The sequence below is a fragment of the Rhea pennata genome, chromosome 17, assembly GCF_028389875.1.
Source record: "Rhea pennata isolate bPtePen1 chromosome 17, bPtePen1.pri, whole genome shotgun sequence".
NCBI classification, from domain to species: Eukaryota; Metazoa; Chordata; class Aves; order Rheiformes; family Rheidae; genus Rhea; species Rhea pennata.
Window position 1 is genome coordinate 180,312 of NC_084679.1, and position 23,557 is coordinate 203,868.

At 40.3% G+C, this 23,557-nt stretch overlaps 2 protein-coding genes across 3 annotated transcripts in view; one reads left to right on the forward strand and one right to left on the reverse strand.

Annotated features, from left to right (window-relative positions):
• Positions 1-1,973, forward strand: part of KREMEN1 (kringle containing transmembrane protein 1) — a 41,415-nt gene extending 39,442 nt beyond the window's left edge. The window contains exon 10 of the mRNA XM_062590101.1: positions 309-1,973. Coding sequence (XP_062446085.1) covers positions 309-401 — 93 coding nt within the window. The 3' untranslated portion in view covers positions 402-1,973. The remainder of the gene's footprint in view (positions 1-308) is intronic.
• ZNRF3 (zinc and ring finger 3) overlaps positions 1,959-23,557 on the reverse strand; it is a 101,400-nt gene continuing 79,801 nt past the window's right edge. For both annotated transcript variants that reach the window (XM_062590100.1, XM_062590099.1), the window contains exons 3-9: positions 16,659-16,733; positions 12,955-13,086; positions 11,927-12,037; positions 10,506-10,673; positions 8,322-8,424; positions 5,868-7,613; positions 1,959-4,741 (exon numbers count right to left, since the gene is read on the reverse strand). In XM_062590100.1, coding sequence (XP_062446084.1) covers positions 4,698-4,741; positions 5,868-7,613; positions 8,322-8,424; positions 10,506-10,673; positions 11,927-12,037; positions 12,955-13,086; positions 16,659-16,733 — 2,379 coding nt within the window. In that variant the 3' untranslated portion in view covers positions 1,959-4,697. The remainder of the gene's footprint in view (positions 4,742-5,867; positions 7,614-8,321; positions 8,425-10,505; positions 10,674-11,926; positions 12,038-12,954; positions 13,087-16,658; positions 16,734-23,557) is intronic.

A 23,557-nucleotide genomic window follows, 5' to 3' on the forward strand; every position in this document is an offset into this window, starting at 1 on the left:
TGCCTAAGTTTCAGTTTTGTTTCTTGGGGTTTTTTTTTTTTTTTTTTTTAAGAGTACTTGCTTAATGTGCCAAGTTGCAAATAAGATGCATTTCACTATAAACAACAATTGCCAAGATCCTGTTCTCCAAGCAAAAAAGGCAGTGTACAATGGGAAGTATATGTTACCCGCCCAGGCTAGTTAACTCCCTCCTGTCAGTTGCTCTTCCATTACTGTGGCTGCCTTCTCACACAGATCAAGCTTCCCCATAGCACCTGAGATGAGGATGCCAAGTGATTCCCATGCTAGAAAGTCCCATTCAAAATGAGAGTCTTCAAGACAACAGCCTGACATCCCAAAGATGGGAACTTCTCTATACAAAACAGGTGGTTGAAGCAAAGGAAGGCTGGTTTCTTGGGTGAATTCTGAGAGGTGATTGAACAGGCTTGGATGAGAATGGAAAAAAAATCCAGGTGATTAGCAGGTTTAAAAAAAAAAAAAAAAAGAAAAAATGGAGGAGAAGACTGCAAGGGATTTATTTTTTTTCCTATACCTCTGGATAGGAAATAAGTAACATTTGGAGACAAACTATTTAAACAGTAACATATATACGTATGTTATTTATATGTATATGCATACCACACGCTCACACAGAGGTAGCAATCCTCTAGCTACCACATACCTCCAAGGCCACTCTATTTTGTTGTCTAGCCTTCACGAACGTTTCAGGCCAACTTATTAACTCTGCTGACAAAAACAGAGTAGTACGACACTGACTTTGACTTCAGTGGGACCAGAGATTTAATCCTCCAGGCTAAAACCTTGGGTCTAGCTTGACTACTCTGCATAAATCCTCCAGTTATGTCCATCTGCATCATGCTGGCTCAGGTTTTGAAACACTTTAGTAAAGGCCAATGAATTATTCTTAGCTGAAATTAAAGCAGAAATTAGTTGCCCTGCTACAGGCAACATATATAAGGACATCCAAACATACATGAGGATGCCTTCCAACAGGGACCTGACATGTCTATGTGCTACTCATGCTTGGAGTAAAACCTCAGGGACTTACAAGACTCCTTCAAATATCTTGCATACTATATAAAGACCCAAGTGTTGTCATGGACTGACACACTGCAGTCTCAATGTCACTGCTTTTCCTTCCCTGTTTCGCCCGGCAGAGCTCTTCACCTTTTCCATAGCATATTCTCTGGTGCATTACTTTCCCAGTCCTTCTCTTTTCTTTCTCTACCTCACATCTTCTTTACCTTCCCAGTTCAATTTTTGTTTTCTTGCAATGAAAATATCTAACTTCCTCCTCCTCAATAGCTGTATCTGACAGGAAAGCAGGGACTCTGAAGCAACAGACAGCCTCAAATAACTAGGTAAGACTACCTGAGGACAATATTAGGGAAGCAACCAAGATTTTCAAGTGCTGGCTTTACCCTAAGCATAATATACCAGTTTAAAAAAAATGTTTGATATCCAAATATGGCACATTTGCTCTAAAGACAAGAGTCTCCCTTGGGCAAAAATTGTCCAAGTCTGAATTATTCAAAGTGAAGTATGAAAAAGTAAGGAACAGGTTAGTATGAAGCAGCTAGCTAAAGTCAGATTTTTAATTATGTATAGATCTTTGTATTTTAATATTTGCTGATAACTCATTGCCTGTCGAGGTTGTGAAAAGTGAATTTTAAAGCAGTTGCCTGAAAACTGAATGGTCCTAAGACAGAACATTATGGGTTGGCTCCAGAAAAAGTACTTCTAAACTTTCTATTACAATAATTTTTGCTAGGATCTGTATGTGTGTGTATGCATAGATATCTATTTTTTTTTAAATACAAACGTGATTATTGCTGATAACAATTCATTTCAGTGCATCTAGGGCTGTATGTTGAGAAACACAGCTATCTGTGTCCTTTCCCACTAACAAGAAGGACAACTTCCACATGTATATGCAATAAAACTGTATTTTTGTGTGTTTTTGCTTTTTTTATACAGACATTTGTACACTTTCTTACAAAACTGCAGATAACTACAATTTTTCTTAGATAATTTTTGGTCGGCAAGTACTGTAAAATCTTTGTGTGCAATTATCATGTATTTACAGGGCCTCATGTTAGTGATTTTCAATGATTATTACAATAATGTCACACACTCAACATAGGACATGGCTTAAGATAAATATATTAGTAAATAAATATTCTGAGAACATATTTCCATAAGTGAAATGTGCTGTTATACATATACAGAATATATACAAGATGTTTTCTAGCTTTTAAAACATTTTAAAAAATGGTAATGAAGGAGAAAGCCCTTTGACCATATTACAAATTTTACAGCAAATTTTATACAAAACAATTTTAAGTGCTATAAGATAACTTTAATTAAAAACATTTTAAATAGTGCCTCTTGAGCCAAACACAATGACAACGGTTCATGTAAGTTATAGAAAGGCGTTTTGTTATAAAAACATCTATCATGGCCATCTATTATATGTCCATATAAGTCTGTATGGACATATAGGTAGCAGAGAATTAACTAAATGTTGAATATAAAACCAAAACAGGTGTAGGATATCTTTATAGTAAGGCCTGTAGACATTATTGTACTGGCAGAAATTTCCACGACATGTGAATGAGACCAGTATGCTCAGGAAAATCATAAGCCAGAACATTCAAAATAGCTTTTTTACAACTGCATTTTACCACAACATGCTGTGTAGTTACAGAGTACAATGCATCTTAGTGGCCTTGGACAGTGCCTCACAATACACCAAATAGGAAAACAACAGTAATATACCACAGCTTCTAAAATGCATTTCTTTTGAGAGGAGGGAGCAGTAAGGCAAGACTACCAAAAAAAAATCTTTAGAGTTTATTCCCCGAAACATACCACTCACTATAATCATTAAGTGAATGAATAGCTTTATGTTTATACACAGAAAATGTGTTTATTGTAATTTTTATTTTATCTTGCATTAATTCTCAGAACAGCTGACGTGGTAGTTAGAGTTCCAATGTGGGTTTCTTTAAAGAGTTTTATTTTTCTCTTAGCTATTGATTACTCAAAGCAAACAGTTTATGTTATTTCTTAGGTGCTTCCTTCTTTTGAAGAATTTCTTTTGGAACTATAAAGCAAACGATAACTTTTCTGCTTCTCACAATTAGTCCAGTGCTATCAAGGACTGTGTTTTGGTAGAAAATGTAACGGGGAGTATACATCTCTCCTTAATATCTTTTAAATATCTTCAAAGTGTACTGAACTTTGGAAAAATCTTTTCATAAGATTGACACGGTGGGTATTAACTAATTAGTTTCCCTTTAGGAGAATTCCTGCTGTGAATACACCAGACAGGATGATACTGTGTCCTCAGGCACATGCAGCATGACAGGCAATTTAAACCATGCTATGGTAGCCTCTTACTCAGAAGCTGCTGTTTCCACAGGAAACAATTGCTATCAGAAGTGAGATATTCATTATCTCATGATAACAAACATCCCCACTAGTACAAGAACAAGAAAAGTCTGCGCCCAGACTAATGGGGTACAGAAAGCATTCTGTATACAAAGTCACAATGAAGCACAACTGGCTGGGCCCAAGAAACCTTTAGAACAGATTGATCTATGGAAGCTATATCAACCACAGCAAAGAAGGAAACAATGACTAAAGCAAGTCCTCACTTTCCCACATGCACAACAGGTGAAAAGCACTGGTTTCATTAGGCATGCTTGCAGTCTATGGGGAAACAAGACACCATCTGCTCTATTGCCAAAAAGATCCAGGCAAGCTAGAGGCCCCCTGCAAGCTCTGCTTTCCTGCATATGCCAGCATTTCTCACCAGGGAGCAACCATAACAAGGGCTCTGAACGCCTGAAAAAGCTGCCTTTGGAAGGCAAGATTCATTATGTACAAAGCTATTACCCTTTCTAAGCATTTCCTTCCAATACCCCTTTGATGGGTCCCCAGCATTCTTCACCAGTCAGAAGGTACAGAGGTCCATGCTTTAGCAGGAAGTGGGAATGAAAATGGTGAGCTACCAGTTTCCCTATCCCCACTCTTAAAATTAATCATAATGGCAGGAGACCCTCCCTAGCTAAATCATCAGAGCAGCACGAAAGAAGGTTGGTGGAGGTGGGGAAGGAAGGATACAGTCCAATGCTTCATCTCCCTCCAACTGTCTCATATAACTTACTGGCTACTAGGATTTGCTACTAGGAAGAGTCAGTATCTGAGCATCTGTTCAGCAGCTGTACCCCTCTAGACTACTTTAATTCAAGGTGCTATCTGGTTTCTAAGGCAGGTGTAGCCCTGAGCTTATCAAAGGCTGGACTCCTTTAAGTAGGAGATAACAGCATCTACACATAGCCTGGCTTATTTAATACACCATGTTACCTCTCAGCAAGCGCTAACACGGTCACTTCTAAAAAGAAGATATAAATAACACTTTGTCATTAATATAGATATGGCATTAGAGCTCAGAGATGCTCTACACCATGCCCCACACAGGCTTTGCACACCAATGCAGGCCTGAAAGCTTCAGGCAAAAGAGAGAAAGGAGACACTCAGGCTGATATGGATGCAGAGGAACAGAAAGTGGGGGAGGGACTTCTCCACATTACCACTTTTGTGTTTGTCAAAGCTTAAATGATTTTGAAGTCCAAGAGAATTTGGAGTCTCTGATAAGCTCCACTTCTCCACCTGTGGCAGTCTGGACAGATCTAGTCACTGATTTGGCTTCTCTCCAAAGGATGAGATTCAGCACCTGATGGATAAAACAACATTACTGGTTAAAACTAAGGAACACTGCATTTAGAATACTGCATCACGTTTTGAGACCTCCAATATGAGAAAGACATTGATCAATTGTTCATCAATCTGCAAGTTCAGCAGAAAGCCATCAAGATGCTCAGAGGGCTAGGGCACTTGCCCTGTAAGAACATGCTGAGGGAATGGGGCTTGTTGAACCTGCAGAAGAGAAGGCTTTAGGAGGAATCCCATAGCAGCCTTCCAATACCTGTGTAGAGGCTGTGAAGGAGAAGGAACTGTGCTCTTTGGTGCATGGTGGATTGGAGGCAACAGGAATAAATGGAAACAAGGGATGTTCAGACTAGATATATGGAAAATCTTTTCACCATGAAAACAATTGAGCACCGGAAAAGAAGCCCAGAGAGACTGTGCAGTCTACATCCTTGGAGGTTGTCAAGATATGACTAGATAAAGCCCTGAGTAACCTGGTCTGATCTCAAAGCTAGCCCAACTCTGAGCAGAAGTTTGGGCTCAATGACCTTCTGAGGTCTCTTCAAATCTGAGGTATCCTATGAATACCCTTAAAAAATGGCAAGGCAGATAAGTGGGGAAAAAAAAAAAAAAAAAGAAGAATGAAGTATTGCTTATGTAAGCCATGGCAGAGATCTTTCCACATATTCACGTATCTCAAGTTCTTCATTCTAATTTTATCCTCCAGCTCGTCAGTTCCCTCCCAATCCCTCTGCCCTTGCCTACTCTGGCACTTTCCATTCAAACTGACCACAGCTGCAAGGACTGTTTCAGTGTCCCTGGCTGTGAAAATTTTAATGGGGGCCTGGTATTAGCAGATACCTTTTCCCCCCCTCCTTCTCACCCCCTTAAAAGATGAGTATGGAAGCTCTGAAGAGGGTTAGGCAGTAAGCTATCATCATCTATCCATCTAGCTATAGCCAAAGGAGCAATAGTAACAAGAGAATGAAGCAACACTGTTGGGTGGAAGACTAGTCAGTAACTTGCTCTTAGGTAAAGGATGGCAGTAACCTCTACAGGTGCATAATATATCTGGGCAGCTGGCAGGGATCTTGTGTTTGATATGCTAGAACAGAAAGTTACTGAGTAATCAAAAAAAGTACATGTATTACCTGTGGCCGTTGTGGTCACCATCAGCTTCTGAGAGTTCAAAGTAGGACTATGAAAGATCATTCTGGCTTCCTCCTCCTGAGAGAAATTCTGCCGCAGGAAAGATGATGCCTCATAACATACATCCCTTTCATCCTGTACCTCTGCTAAACCTTGGCAATGCAGGTAAGTATCTATCTCAGGTGTCCCATCCCAGGAACTACAGCCTCCTGTGTAGGTCCCTTGGCACTTTGCAGGTAGGATCAGCTCACAGTCTCTGTCTTCAGGAATGATGGGAATGCGCTGACCCAGATCACATACACCTTTACAGCAACTTGGCAGAGTGTCATCAGGAAGTGTGTACTTTACATTCACTGCATAGTCTTCTGTATAGCAGCCACCACCTCTACTGCCATGGTTGCTACTACAGGCTACCTGCTTCTCTTCATAGAAGCAGCAGGGCAACCCCTCGTATTTTACCCCATCTGTCCTATGCAAGTGGTCTGAGTTAATACTGTACAAGCCCTGTGTGCTCCCTGACTGTGGCTCCATCCCTGGGCCACATGCCCCCCACAGCGGAGAGCTAAGGAAGAGTGCACTATGGTCAGCTGCCCCATTGCTAGGCTCCAGGGCAGAGTGCTGGAGTTCAAAGCAGCAGGAACATGCTTGCTCCATAAGTGGCTCTGCTAACTCTGGATTCTTCCAGTTCCTTTTAATATCCAAGGCAGCACCAGGAGTGGCCTCAGGTCCTCCCTCTGAGGTAGTCCCATTTGGATCCCTGTGCTCTAGTGAGGAATTACTGCTATAGTTCATATCCATGCTGCAATTAGACAGTTGGTCCCCTGAGGAAGAAGCTGGCACAGGCCGGCAATCAGCACTCACCAGACTGTGACCATGAGCTGGAAGCTCGTCCTGACAGGGGCCCTCCAAGAGAACAATTGCACCCCTGTTTGCACCACCAACCTCACCGACTCGGCAAGGGCTCTTACTGCGGTAAATGTAAGGGTCATAGTCACTGCTCAAGGAGCTACGAAAGGTGGAACAGCTCCCATAAACCCCCTGGTTGCTGACCTCAGTGCAGTCAATCATGGAATCACTAGAGGAGCAGTGGCACTGACCAGAACTGCTGCTGCTGCTGTCACTCCCAGGACAGTCAGCCAAATATCCACTGCACACTGAACGATGACCATGATAGCAGCTAAAGCTGGAGGTACTGCCACTCTCCAAATGGGATGAGGGCACTACATGTACCACAGGAGGGAAAAGCATGCTGCTACCAGGCTGGAAGGCACGGGAAAGACCCTTTGAGGAAATGCCAGCTGGAGGCTGTCCATCTTGCTCAGGGTAACTAAGGCCTTGGAAGTAGTAGTGCTGATACATGGTCTCGTACTGGGAAAAGCATGCTGCTTTGGAAAAGTTGTGTCCACTGAATTTGGGTCTTCGGAAGGTATGAGCTGGAGAGTAAGTCCTATGTTCCAGGCTACAGTGATGCGTGTTTAAAGCATGGTCCAAATGAATTGGCTGATAACTTCGGACATAGGCTGAGGACTGGGCTGGGTAGAGGCTTTGTTCACCATGCTGGTCAACTGTAAGTACCGTGATAGGGTTTCCACGTGGGTCCATACTTGTCCGGGTGGGATATGCTGTAATCTGGTTTGCTCTGTGCACTCGGCCTGGGTAGTGTACAGGTAGAATCACCCTCTGCTGTCGGCTACGTGCTGTGTTGGTGGGTTCCAGACAGACTGGACCTGCACTTCCCTTCTTCTGTTCTGAATGGGAGAAATAAGGATGGAGAAGTGGAGATAGGAAGGAGTAAAAAGGAAAATACTTTGCATAGGAATGACAGATATTTGGTTCTAGATTTAATTTTGGGCACGATTTTTTTTTTGTTCTGAAACACTTAAATGTATTTGTTAGGAAACAAATAGTAATGAAATGACTGCAGATACTGTTCTTCTACATGCAAAGACTACTACTTACGCAGCATTCCCAACCTTGCAGGTTCAGAGTAAGGCTCAGAATCATGACTTGAGTTTTCACCTTACATGAAAATGTTTTCTGTTAATACACATATAAGTCACAAGAATTGAAAGAAGGAGAAGGCAAGTCAAACCACATTCCAAGTTAAAAAGAAAAAAAAGAAATCAAAACCAATGCACTTCCTTTTCTTCAAATTTATGAAGAGAAAGTGTCTTACTTGTCCTTCTGCCATTCAGAGGCAGATCAACGCTGCCCTCTGCAGGGCATAGGGCCCAGAGCAAAGGAAAATCAGAAACGTGACCCATTTTTTCAGGGCATGCAGTCAATTTTAAAGAGCTTGCCATCCCTAACTAGGATTGCATTACAGCAAGGACTATAGGCTCTGTGGAGATTTACATACTGACACAATTTCTGTTTCATCTTGTGTGCAAGCTGTGAAGTCCAAAATGGGCCACACAACTGAGCATCTGATCTCACAAGTGAGTGTCAGCACTTACCTATAATGTTATGGCGGCAGTGAGGGCAAGTATGATGCTGCAGTAGCCATGGATCCACACATTTCTTGTGAAATCGGTGAGTGCAAGGAATGACACGCAGCTCCTACAGTAACAAAAGGAACAAAGAAATGCTGCTTCCTAAGGAGTAAATTCTCACATCCTCCCAGCTTATTCCTATCTATATTCATTTATTCCTCCAATCTAGGTACTAAACAGATCAATTACCTAGCCTCAAAACAAGTGATTAAGAAGGAAGAAATGCCATCTGTTTCAACACAGCCAAGAACACAATGATTAGTGATTCAGCAGTCACTAAGAGAACGGTCTGCAGACATGTTAAAACTCTATACAGCCATCCTACATATCTTTAGGACATTACTTGTTATGTATCTCTGCCCTAACACTTTGAAGGAGCCCATCATTAAAGTTTTCCTTAATACAGTCCATGAACTTAAAGAGGGAGGGAGAGTGTGTGCATGCAGGAGTCCATTTAACACAGTCAGTAATGCTGTATCTTATCTCCAACTTGCAGCCATGGCAAATCCACAGGGAAAAGAACAAACAAGAAAGTATACATGATACTTTGCCCAGCACTCTTATCCTTCAGCTATTATCTGTTTATGGTATTTTCTAAGCCTACTGAGTATCTGCCTATTCAAAAATTCTCAGCAAATCTTTCTTCCAAGCACTGCTGAATCTCTCCTTGACTCAGGGCTTTGCATTTGTAACATGCTTTGGCAAACGAGTTCCAAAAGACTACTACCTGCTGGAGGAGAACCACAACATTTTGTTTCACATTGGGTCCTGCCAGCTTCATTTAATTGCCCCCAATCTTGTACTGGCAAACAATGAACATCTGATTCCTGTTCATGCTCTCCATTCATGATTCTATCAAACACCCTCTCCTTGGCATCATTTTTCTTTCCAGATCAGGACTAAATAGTCCTACCCACTTAGTCACTCCTTTCAAATAAACCATTCTGAATCTTTGATCTCTCTGTGACTGCCCTTTTCTGAAGCATCTTCATTTCCAGCACATCTTTCCTGAAATGAGGGGATCAGAAGTGCACACAGGTGTACACAGTATTCAATGAGAACACAACCCTGAACTTATGAAGTGGCATAATTGTTTTCTGTTCTGTTCTCTAGACTTTCCTCTTCTCATTCCTACTATTTGATTTGCCTTTTTTCACTGCGACAAACTCAGAGATCCCTATTACAGCCTCAAGAACTTGTTCCTGAATAATAATGCTCAGCTCAGAATGGATCACCATACACAGAAGAACATATGGTAGCTTCACATATGTGCAACCTATGGTAGCTTCACATATGTGCATCACTTCACATTGAAGTTCACACACAAATTTCTTGTCCAGTCAGCTTTGTACTGTCCTGAAACTTTTGTTTGCCCTCATTCTTGCTCCTCTAAGGAATTTCCCATCAACTTCATCAACTCTCTGCTGGGAGCTCGCAGCCCTCAGAAATTGACACAGTTGATACTTTTTATTGTCTGAAAAGAACCACTTCAAAAAAAAAAACATGCCCACAAATCACTTTTTATATGGAAGTTTAAAGCTGTAAATGTTGATTGTTTTTGTTCTAGGGGGACTACTTTCTATTTCATACCCTTCACTGCTTCCTCTTAGCGGCATTATGCCAAAAGAGGCAGCCACCATCAACACAGAGATGTTAACTGAGGAATTGAAAGCCTTTTGGAGCCTCTTCCTCCTCTGGTTTCCCAGCAGTGCTGTGTACCTGACACTTTAAAGATACCATCAGAGCCTGAGAAGCAAAGGACAAAATGTCTCTTTCATCCACGGCTGTTTGCATACACCATCATCTTGGATAGCACAGCATTTGCTAAAAATAATGAGCTCTAAATGTTTAAGAAGCCCTGACATCTTTAAGTACCTCCTCACAAAATGAATGTGAGGAAGGTACTTGTAAAGCATATATATGGAATAAGATTCCTCAACTCTAGCTCTGTTGCATGGGAAAGCCCTTGAGATTTCCTTTGGGAGCTGCAGAATGCAGTTAAGGCTGTTTCTGAGTAGGCTACTCAATGCAACTAGTCTAGCAATCCTCAGCCTCACTGCACTATGCACCCAACAGTCAGCTGCTTGACACAGTGCTAAAAATTCAGCCATACTCTCAACCAGGTTGAAAAAACTATTTATCCTTTACCTCTCCATCAATGTACTTCTCCAAGCAGATAGCACAGTCAGAGGTAGAACTGCTACTGAGTGTGTCCAGTGCTCCACAGCTACCTTCCTGGTGTCCCTTAATTTTGGACTTAAACTTCCTGGTTTCCATTTTTTCCAGTGCTTGCACTGCAAGCCTGTTCATAGAACTCTACAAAAGGAAAAAAGAAACAAGCAAAAAAAAAAAAGAGGAAGGCAACACTGCAGCATGTTGAATTGCAGGAACAGAGAAACACCATCATATCAATCAAATTAACATATCTTACCAAACCACATCAGGTTCAGACTGATGTACAATTTCAAAAATTAAGCAGAGAGAAGGTTAACTAGAGTTTAGATCAGAAGCCTCATGAAAAGAATGTATGCCACCTGCATAAGTGAGCACGATGAGTTAATTCAAATTGAAACAGAGTAAAGGTGCACACAATTGGGATACACTGAGATAGCTTAACTGATAGAGAGCAACCATTTAAGGCATCGTATAGGACTTGGTGAGAAACTTTTTTTTTTTTTTAAATCTGTTAATATTGACTGTAATGTCCCATTATGGTATTACCATCATATTACCAGAGGCAGTACTTCAAACAAGAATTAAAATAAAATGTTACTAAACTAGCTATATCATTTCAGTCTCCTCCCCCCTCAAAATTAAGTTTATGAACATCAACAATGAAAGTCTGGAAAGACAGCGAATTGTTTTTGTTTTACTATAGAATCCATCATTTCCCTTTCTAACACTTCTGCTATGTGCTGTTGGCTCATAGTATCTTGGATTACTCTGCAAGATGTGCAAGTGAAGAGCTCTAAGCATCTACAGCGCTTCGTATTCCTCTTATACACATACATACATATGTACTGGACAGCCTACAACTACAAGCTGCAAGGTCTATTAGCTTCCATTTGCTTTCCCTTTCATGTCTGACAGGAAAATATGAAAATATCTCATCTAGAATTATTTGTAACCAAACTTATCTTGCAGCCTTCTCCCATTAAGAATCAAAGGATATCATTCTATTGGTAAGAACTGCAATTTCTTTGCAATTCTGATACTCCTTCCACAAAACAGCAAGACTGGGAACTTCTTTTGAAGTACACCAATGCTACTAATAATCAACTTCTGAGCAACTAGAAATACTCTCCCTTTCCAAAGACATTTCTAAATCCACTGCTTCCATATCCTTTTCATTTCAAGAATTAACTCAGGCATCATAGGTCAATGCAGATCTCCTTTAAAGGCATTTCCAAATTTTTTCAAAAGCTCTGCATCCATGGAAAACACCCTTTCCACAAAGATGGTTATTCTAAATCAATGTCCTGCATTTCAGAAGTAGTGAAAGTTCTACAAAAAAAAGTAAGAGACCGCTAACTTTCAGTATTCAGTGAATATATAGCCACTGGTCTTACCTGACTACGACGCTGTTTCAGTTTGATCTTGACAAGAAGAATGAGGCAAACAAGAGAGACAACCACAAAAAAGGCCAGGAAAATTCCCATATCAAAGTACTCTGTGGGTTGCTTAAAAATTAAAACAAAAATATTATTTTTCTCCTCCCTAGATCACATTCAAATCTATTGTTCCTTTCTTCTCTCTGCTCTCTCAGTGGTCAGTTTACATGTACACTGTGCCAACGGCAAGAGTCAAAGCACACACTGTCTTGCTCGTTCACTATGATTCTATGGGGAAAAAAAAACAAGCATTCATACTTTATTGCAAGTGACTGAAATAGAGATTGCCAGTCATGGGATGTCAGTTTTATAGCATCTCTGAACTGATCCTACAGAAGTCATTTTTCCCCAAATGAATCAAACTCATACAACTTTTCATGGATTATTGGTTTGCTTGCATATAATATGGAAGCAAAAAAAAAAAAAAAAAAAAAAAAATCAAAAAGTGAATCTTCAGCAAATTGCCACTTCTCATACACTTCCTATTTCTTAAGAAGAGAATTCCACAGAATACAATAAAAATGAAATGGAAACTGGGTAATGACTGACATATAAGAAGTGTTCCTGAGGAAAAAAAATAAGTCAAGAAAATTATTTTATATAATTTTTAGATACCAAATTAACTCATATTTAAAATACTACATAAGAATTACTAATTAACACTGGGAAGACTTCTTACAAATCTGAACTTGAGTGCGCAATAATTATTTTAAGAAAAAGGAAAATTATTACATAAAATAGTTGGCCATTAACAAATTAAAAAGGATCCTTATGAAAGGTACTGAGGTCACACTGAGGATGTCGTTACTTGCCTGATGTAGTTACTTAATTCTATTTAGAATGTAGAATAGAATTTCACATCTATTAGTGCTCACAGAGTGCATTAAACAACATCTTCACAATCACTGCAGTTAACAAGCACTGCATGAAAAAGCAGCAGTGTAAGAATACATGTAGTATCTAGATAAAGTTTCTTAAAGTCTCACCCGTGGGGCGCGATGCTGAATCCTTGCTCGTGCCACTTTCTGCTTGTTAACTATGTTCATTAGCTTAACAGCATCAGCACCTTTCACATACACCACTGGTCTCTTCAGGGGGTCTTCTGAGCCCTGGTTCAGCTAGAACACAAAGAAATAAGCTACTCAAAGACATGTTTCAGGACAAATAACTCTTGGAGAAAGGAGAAAAAAGGAAATGAGTAAGAAGATGGAAATGATTCAGGCACCAGCTGTTCTTTTCTAGTACAACTCTTAAGTGTTCACATATTCAGGTCTGAATTTAACTATTGAATCAATTCTTTTTTTTTTTTTTTTTTTAACTAACAAGAACTAAAATGCGAGTACAAGCAAATGTTATTTCTGAACAGCAGCTTCAGGTGCATTATTGGCCAGTGCATATTTTAATATAGTAATAAATTAAACCCAATAATGAAGAAAAGAATAAAAATCTGCACTATTCCAATAAAAATCAGTTTTGCAACTTCATATTTTCTGAATCTTTTGTTATTTCAACTTTGAAGTTATATTATTTACATACACATTTCTTACGCTTTCTGAACAATCTCATACCAAGAGTGTGAATTTCTGCCTCTTAGGTTCATTGTACCTTGCCCATTTAATCAGGTCTAATTGCTGGTTCTTAATTCTACAAACTCATTCAAGCAGTTATTTGGGTTGTAGTACTACTAGAGCTACCAAGACATACAAGTAGGTATTTTAAGCTGCCCTGGAGCAGCCTTCCAGGTCCAGCTCAGCTATTTGAAAGGCCAAATCATAGAATGCAAGAAAAACTCAGGTTGCCAGGGATCTCTGCAGTACAACCTCCTGCTCAAAGAAAGGTCAGCTCTGAGATCAGGCCCAGTTGCTCAGGGCTTTATCCAGTCAGGTCTTGAAATTTTCAAGAATAGAGACTACAAAACTTCTCTAGGCAACCAGTCTAATCTGCTGAACTATGTACCAGAGTGAGGAAGAGCAAGACAAGAGAACTGTTCTACTACCAAATGGTACACATAACGGTAAATTCAAACAGCTTATTCTAATCCAAAAGAGAAATCATAACACAGAGACTGACTGATACAAAATAAGCAATCCACTGACAAACAGATAGAAATAGTACAGAGGAAAGGAATGAAATGACAGAAGTTTGAGCACATTGAACAAGAGTAGCATATAGCAGAGATACTTTACCTACTGGCTAAAGCATGGCTAAAACATAGACCAGCCAAATGGTAATTTCTATCACTGCTTACCAAGTACTCTACTTAATATGTTCAGGTAATGGTGGTAGATTTCATTGAGACTTTAAAGCAGAACCTTTCCAATATTTAAATGGACTTAAGAAAAACAGACCAAATTATTTTGTGAGAGAGATTATTCTGAAGCGTTAAAAGCTAGCTCACATACTAGAATCCAACCTAGGGATCCTATGTGCCTACAAGGCCTACTGGCTTACGGTCAAATCCAATCACTATTTTTAGGTTCCCAGACACATTCTCTCTCTCCCTTTAGGCTTCTTGTCTAGGAAATAATTTATTTGCATTCCCCCCCAAGTTTTTGCACACTGCTAGACTTTTGCTAAACACGATGCTGAGTACCATTACCCCTCTTCACACTATGTGAAAGTAAAACCAGTATACAAATCAGATTTCACAGAGCAACTTCTAAAAATGAAGCTTCATTCTTAATCTACAGCAAAAGATATTCAGATCAATGGGGAAACAAAACAAAAAATCTGCATATAAATCCTTGCACTTAATTCTTCAACATTCAGAGTCCTTTCATTTGGTAACAATATTGCTACCATACTGTCTAATTCCTAGTAAGTCCTGCTTCACGTTCTGTTTAATGGTGGGCAGGACAGATCATGGTTTATAATCTTCCAGTTCTCCTTTCAGAGTACTCTCTCTCTCTCAGTTGTTCCATCAACTGATTACAAGCAGACCGGGGAGAGCTTCCTAGAGCAGCAGCTCTCCTCAAGGTGCTAAGATACTTCCATTTGAATGGAGAATACTTCAGATCAACTCATGTTATTTTTTCCTCCATTGTTATCCAGCTGTCATTGTTTTCCACAATCCTATTCCAAGATGGATGTCAATTTTTGTCAACATCAGTCTTGGATTCTGAAAAGGGTCAGCAAAAGAGGTTTCAGGGGTGCAGACAGTCTAGGCCTCACAACGCACAGACTATCTCTTAAAAAACATTTTAAATTTGGGTGCAGTGGAATCAATACCTTTTTCAAGGATAGCACTTTAGAGATCTTTCAGTCTATTTGGCAAGCAGAGCTAACCTGACCTCATGACCTCACTTTTCTTTAGAGATTTAAGCAACAAGACAATTTAGCATACATCCTGATCTTGACAAAATACTTGAATAGGTTTTACATGCTTTCTTTAAAGCACCTTAGCACAAAAAGCAAACCTTTTTTTGTTTCTTAGAAGGAATGACTGCCAAGAGGCCATTGCTTGTTGAACTCTTTCTCAAAATGACAAATCATACTTATTTTAAAGATAAATTAATTATTGTCCCCTCATGTCAAGGGTTCTGAAGACTTTGGCTGAGAATTGAAATGCATAAAACGTAAGTTTCCAGAGCAACACGAGAAGGAAGCCAAACAACTAACAGTTACAGCATGAAAGCTAGATAGCTGTAGTCATTCATGTCTCATTTGTGTATGTTTGCCTAAGTTATTCCTTTGTCCTCTAATAGAGCCTATGTCGTCAGTTGCTGCACTAAGCTACTAATCTCTTTCCCAATTTACTTGTACCTCCAACATTTCAACTGTCCACTTGACCAATTCCTCAAATTTTGAGAATAGTTGCACTGAGGTTACTATCAAGAATCAATGAAGGACAGTTGCTGCTGTTAGAGGGAAGGGAGTCACTCAGCTTCCTAAGTTCAGGGCAGAGCTGCTAAAAGTAACTGCAAAATGTAATACAGAGAAAATACTGGGGGGGAAAGAAAACAGTTCAGCTTTGTGCAGATAAATTTTCTGTTTACAACAAGGAAAAAAAATATCCCTGAGAACTTTAGTAAGATCAAGGCTGTAGCCTTGATGCAAAGCACAGTTCTCAAAGCATCCATTGCACAGGGTCTGCATTCATTTATCCAACAGATGCTCATTTCAGCATTTTTAACCTAAATGTAACCTACTTGTCTACCAAAGATGTAGCTGAGAAATCATCAGCTGAGGGGGAAAAACAAACAACAACAAAAAAAAGTTTAGAACTTTAAGAACCTTGTTTAAAATAAGGTTTGGAAGTCATTTTGCACCCTTAATAGTAGTTGCTTGACAGTAGCTGCTTCTAGCGAGTATTATCAACCACAGGCTGGGTAGACCCAAACAGACAGTATTTTGTACTTAGAGCTAGGCAAACAGAACTTCCTTAACTAGTTAACAGGCCACAAAAATCTTTGTCCTTTCTCAATACCCCCATCCCAATCTGTTCTATCAGCAGGCTGAAAAGATACCTCCAAAACTTCCCTCTTTCTTTCATATTCTCAACACCTCCATTGCTTCTTGCCTACCAAAAAGAGGAATAAGAAAACCACAGCACCATATTACCCAGGGTCAGAAGCAGTACGTCTTCAGATAGGTGTGCTGTGAGACACTGCATGCTCTCAAGTCTTACCACAGCAGCCCTAAGAAGAGCAGCAAGCTCAGAGGCTGAATAAGGGTATGTCCTCCTTCATACCTGATCAATGGCATCTGGGTTTTCAGAAACATCAAAGATGACTGCTGTGGCTCCTCGCTGCACTGCTCGTTTTGCCTGTAACAGGAAAGACAGCATCCTCAGTTTCACCCCCAAAAGACTGCCTCTTACCTCAAAAATGACTCCTCTTCCTCATCTCCAGACACCAAACTTAACAGTGTGTGGTCAGAAAAAAAAAGTAGAATAATTACAAATATAGGAGTTACCGAACCTCTGTGGAGCGCAGTTAAAATTCAGTCTTCCCTGCTCGCTCCTTCCTATGCAGACTTCCTCACCAAGCTTTTAAAGGAATTCAAATGAGATTCAGACCTTTTAGACACTTTAAATTACATTTTTTCCTCCTCTATGTTACTTCAAAGATCACACTGAAAGCTCCATAAAAACAACCACTCTCATCATTTAGGGTAGAGAACCAAGCTCATTATTGTAGGAAATGAAGGTGCATGGGGTTTATTATACCTTTTAAGTCTCCTGGATCATACTCTCTCGCAGTCACAAAATCTAGAACACCGCAATCCTTCTGCAAAGTGCCTGTATTTTTGTCCTCATGAGAGGATGCTTCTCTTCCTGACCATTAGAGGTCAGAAGTCTTGCATGCAACTCTTCTTATGCAAATAAAATCAAACCTTTAAGTATAAGGCTTTTATACAAATACACAGTTCAAAACTGGAGTCATCAACAGCACAGAGAAGGTATTGGAACATACTAAAATCCTCTGAGGATTCAGAGATCAGTATTTTAACCACCAAGGCTAGGGCATGGTATTTTTACCAATGTCTGCAAGTGTGCCTCTGTACATCCTGCTGAAGTGCTGCTCAGTGGCTCCATAAAGCAAACACTCTCAATATCTGTTCAGAACTGTCACTACTTTCGCTGGATGTAGAATGCAAAGTTATTTCTCCAGGCAATGACAGTGAACACCATCACAACTAAACAAGAGCACCCTAGCTTTTCACAGAGACAAGCAGACCCTGCACTTAAATTGAGATATAAGAAAAATACATAAAAGTGATGAATTACAAAATACTGCTTAAGTGTTCTCATAAAAAAAATGTTGGCCAGGACAGGGCTGCTAGTTTGAACATCTTTCTTTGCTCTATTCCTGGATTTTGTTTTCATTTTAAATCTAATAAAGCACATCAGACAGCACCTGAGGGAAACCAACTCCCTAAAGGGGGTCTCTGTCTCAGCCCAGCAAACATTCATCCCCTTTGAAGTCAGCACACCTGGCTAATCACTAATAGCTGTTGGGGAGGAAAAGTTAAAAGGAATCTAGTACACATTCTCCACGACAGAGACATGGCCCTGAGGTGAAAGCTCACCCAAATTTCCCCAGAAGACACTTTTTTACAGACATTCAGTGCTTGCAGAACTGTTCAGGACATTTAGATTGTTCTTTCAGGATGGTCAGTTGACAAGCAAGGCACTTTTGATCTCTGAAGGTATCTTTGAAGAAAATTTGTAGCTTGCTTCAGAAAAAAGCCTTTGTTCTGTGTACACAGTGAATGAGCAGTTTACAGCACAGCACTTTATCGTTAAATTTCCACCAATGATACGCAATCTGTATTCCGTACTCCGCATCGCAGAATTTTAAGTTAGAGGTGAAAAGTATCAATTGAATTCAAAAACTCTATTAGAGAAGTTTTTTTTTTTTTTTAATTTATTGAACTTAAAATTAGGCTGTATATGAAACAGGAAAAAATCCCAGGTAATATAGCCTGAAATGCTTTCTGTAAGACTGTTTAGAATTACACCTGCCAGGAAGATTTCCCCTACTGTTCTGCCTGTAGTTTTCCTCCCTCGTATAAATTTACTCATAGTAAGTTTTATTTATGCCCACTAACAATTGAGTGACAAGCCAATACTCAGAAGAAAGAATTAGCACGTGCCATCCTTAATATCATGGTATTTTTTGGTACCAGTATTTCTAAAGACTTGAATAGTATAATTCACCATTACCACAGTGCTCCCTGTGCTGTAAAACTACTAAATTCCACTGGGATGAGCATACTATCAGCCCTGCGTACATTTATCAGAGTAGGGGGAAGGGGGGGTAGTGTCTTTTTTGGCAGATGAATAGGCAAAAAGGGCAAAAGATATGTGTCTCCATGCTCCAAAAGCATGGAATGTCATTCTAAAATGGAAAATAAGCCCCTCTGAACCACATAAAGCGCTGTGAGCTTGAGTGCCATAAAGCCCATGATGAGTTCTGTCCTACAGTTCTGCAAAGAGCAGCGCTTCCAATCTGTGTCTCAGTGCTGATACTCACGCTCTCTGTGGAAATGGTAACCTGCTCTGCCTTCTGCCATCAGAAGACAGATTCAGACACATGTAACTTCTTAACTCCCCACCTAGCAGCAAGGGCAGAGGCAAAGCCAGCACATTCCCCAGCAGCACAGCTGCGAAGAGCCCCCAGAGCAGACACTCTAAAAGCGGTGAGCAGCCCGGCTGCTGCCGTGACTCCAGGCTGGGCAGCATGCGGAGAGCAGGCTCCGGGCGAGCCCCGTGCCGTTGCTGCCCCTCCGGCGCCAGGTGGGGAGCAGGCCCCGCGCAGGGCGCAGGCCACGGGCAGCCGCCACGCCACCACCCCCTCGGCCCCGGGATGGCCGAGCAAGGGCGCCTCCAGCCAACTGCACCATCATTTCTGCCAGCCCCAAGCGCAGAAGGGCGCTGCAGAGCCAGCAACTCTCCTCTCCCGTGCCACCTTCCTCCGCTCCCCACCGCGGCCAGGTCCCCGCTGCCAGGCGCAGAGCTAAGGAGCGCCCCAGCGTGCGGTGCCGCGGTGCGGCCCTCACGGTCGCGCTGACAGGAGCGCAGGGCGCTGCCGCTGCCCCGGGCCAGCAGGTGCACGTGGGGCCAGGGCCGAGGCGCCCGGCATCCCTGCCCGCGGGAAGGCCATGCAGCACAGCAAAAGCCACCACAGCCGTGGAAGTGCTGCCTGCGCCAGCCAGGATCTGGGACTTCAGTCCTGCTGAGAGTGATCCCCGACTATAACAACCATGTGATTTTTCATTTTAGGATGTTCAACATTTTAAAGACTGCCCCTAACCCCCCCTCCCTTTTTTTAAAGGGCCAAAACCTAAATCAAAAAGAAAAAAAAAAGAAAGAAAAAAAAGAAAAAAAAAAAAAAGAAAAAGATCCAAGTTGGAAGAGGGGGAGAAAAAAGTTTAGAAGTGCATTCCTCATCATCATAATACCTAAGGTCAAACTAACAGAAAGGCATTTTCTCAGTTCAATTCCCATGCAACTGACAGAAAAATAAAGGTGCAGGCCCAGCACTTGCTGAGATTATTTCTCTTCAGCAGTTAAAAACTTACTGTCACAACACCCCCATATTTTTCCTTTCTCAAATAGCAGCACAAACAGTTACAGCTGCACTTCTAGTAATTCAAATGACCATTCCCGGCTGATAGAGACTACAGCCTCCCAGTCTTTCCCTGCAGAGCAGCAGACTGATCCATTTGCTCTACATGGCCACTAAAAACAAGCATCACCACTGTAACTTTCACTCCTTATGTAAAGTGCTCCTACATGCAGATTGGATTCTTTTGTCCTGAAGTACAAAATAACCAGGTACAACAATCAGGTTATATATAAAGTAACTCTCTGTAAGATACAGACAAGTAACCTGTTGTCTTGCTTGACAAGCACAGCCTTATTTTACTGCCTGGAATCACAGTAAGTTTTGTGGAAAGGAATTACATTTTTTACAGGGGCATCTGACTGTTAGAGCATTTCCCCCCCCTTTTGGTGTTACATATGTTGTACAAATTATGGTTTATACTTGCAACCCATGCCACTATATCTAGGTGGCATGGTTGGGAACTGCCTTCCTTAAAAACAAAAAGCAAGCCTCTCAAACCATTTCTAGTAGAGCACAGATGGTCAACAAGAGAGAGTTGTCAAAAATAATCTGGGTGCACACAGATGAAAAAATTCTCATTTTCTACTTTCATTTTTCAGAATAAAGTTTCAAAGGTGGAATTTCATTGTGGTTCCAACAAAGAGTCCTCTGGTAGACATTTCATTTGATCGCAGCTGGTAGTCCCTGAGATAGGAAGAAGGTTCACACTGCTCACAGGGAGGCCCCTCTTTTCCTAGATGAGCTCTGATCCAGCTCCCTGACTCCTGCTGCCCAGATAAGGGCATAAGGCAAATTAAAGCTTGAATCTCCTATCACTCATTGTGTGCACTTGGGAGATAGCTATAGATACATTAGGTCTTCTTTTCCTTACCTCAGTCTCACTTTTAAGCTTCCTCAGTATCAATTACAGTCCACTGGGAAGGTCCTCACAGGTCTGGACTTACATAAGGAGCAAAAAACTCTCCAATTTTGTTTTTCTAATCTTCTGAGCACTGATAACTGTCACAGATTCCTTCTGCAGGTTTCAAAGTGCCCCAAGTAGTATGGCTGCAATACAGCCAGAATCACATGGGCTGAAGAGAAGACAGCAACAACCAACACTTTCATTGGATGCAGATAACAGAGGGGCCATGCAGATGCAGTCTACAATGCCTAATCTTGCAAGAGTGGAGGAACAAATCTTTAGAATTATTGAAGGTCAAAGGAACAGGAAGAGGTCCATTTACAGCATGATAACATCATGGATTAGTAATACAGACAGAAGAGAAAATCCCCAAAACAACCTGATGAAGAAAATATTTGTATTTAAAATTTATCATAGCAATCTGGAGTAACAAAAGCAGTAAAGGAAGTGGAGAACTTTGCTGAAAACGTTCATTGCAGTTGTAGGCTATGTATTGCAACTGTAAAAGCAGTAAATACTGTAGGCTGTATTCCAACCTAATCATTCTAATTTTTTCTTTTGTTACTTAAATACAGATTCAAATTCCACTTCCACTCATGTTTTTCTATGTTGTTTTCAAGTTCTGTGGGCTTCTTCCCCAAAAGTGCATGCCAGTCAGCTTATCTCAGAACAGCATATGATTTTTTTCTTCTTCTGTAAAAGGAAATATTTGTATTTCTTCTGGATAACAGAGTTAAAAGTAACTAGCTAAGTATTTTTAATATTAATGCGATTTAAAATCAGCATTGTCAAAGCTTCAAAGGTTTTTTTTTTTTTTTTCCTATATCTTTGATGTAGCATACAGCAACTAAAGGTAGAATCTTAATCACAAGCCAGGCATGGAACAATCACACAAGTTAGTGGATTTTTGCATCTTTTTTTTTTTTTTTTTTTTTTTTAAGGGAGAAGACACTGTCTTGTGTATCAGCAAAATTATAAAACTATAGTGTTTGGATTAAATTTTAAACTTATAATTTGAGATCATCACTTGGATTTTATCATCTGTTCTCTGTGGAAGAAGATGACAATAGCAGATAAACAAAGGCAATCAAGCTCATGAACTAAGAATGCTGTTAAAATAAGCAGCAAACATTTGTACTTACCTATTCCATAAAATATAGAATAAGCACTTTGTAACTCCCTGTTAAGAGTTTCAGTCAGTTTAGAAATCTTTTCAAATGACTCCTTGAATTCTTCTTTGTAAATGAGCATTAAAAAGAGATCTGGCATTTGATACAATTTCTTCAAACACTAGGTAGACATTCAAATATCTTTCCTAATCAAATGCTGGATGTAGGTGCCTCTAAAGCTACTAAACTGATCATGGACTCAATGTTCTCCTCTAAATCTGCCCTTTCTCAATTCCCAAAGCATCACAAGCCTCCTACTTTATCACAATCCCTTTGCTGAAGAAAACATTTGCCTACTTTATACTCAAAGATGTAAACAGTAGAATAGTGTATTTACTAAACATTTTTATAAACCTTTTATTCGTATTGCAAATACATTACACTGTTTTCATTGATGTTTTTGTAGCGTTTCAATTCGCATAGAGATTCTCCTATCACAGTTCATAGAGAAGGGTGAAGAGAAGATACTTGAGGAGGTTTGGGTCACAGAGACATATTTGTTATGAACTCACTGTTAATTATCAGTAAGATGAACGTAAGATGAACATTAAATACTATCCAAGATGAAACCTTGAAAGAATTTACTGGACCCTGCAATCTAGAGAGCAGGGGACACAAAACATGACAGAAGTATGAGGAAAGTATCTCTTCACATCTCCAGGCCTGGGGAAATTCTAATTATTACCTTAGAAAACTACAGAAAGATTGGGGGGGGGGGGGGAACTCTGCATTCCCTTCCAGTGGCCCCAACTAATAGAATAAGGAAGCAGCAGCTTGCTTAAGGGAGACAAACTTCCAAGCCACATGGCCAGATGATTTAGACAGGTGGACAGTTTCCTCTCATTCATTCCAAATGGGGAGGAGGACAGTAACAGAGCAGCAAGAAAGTCTGCCACTGACTGACACAAGGACCCTAAACACTTACTTTGGAGATTAAGTGTTCATATCAGTAAGCATCTCCTGCTCTACTTTCTAGTGTGACCTCACTCCAATAAATGTCAGCTCTTATGCAACACTTGTGAAATTAACATCAGAAGAAAAGCTGCTTAACAAGGTCCCCATTTAAGAGAAAAATCATACCAACCTCATTAGCTTTTATTCACTACATTTACTTCCTTTGCCAGGGTTGGAATTCCCTCACAATATACAGGTGTATTTACATGTGAGCATAAGACACTGATCTGATGGATTTCAGGGAACAAAAGTTACAAATGAGGGGGAATGAGGCTTGGAACCACAGGTGAGGAAAGCCAAGTTCATTGAGCACTTTTAGGTCTACCACTTGCATAAAAATAGTAATGCATTCCACATAAAACAGCAAAACCCTTTGTTAAAGGTGGCTATCGGTAGAGCCAGATTACTACATATAAACAAAAATGCTTTTTCATTTTTTTAATAAACACTTTAGGCACAATTGATAAGCTGACAGGAGAAAAAATATGCT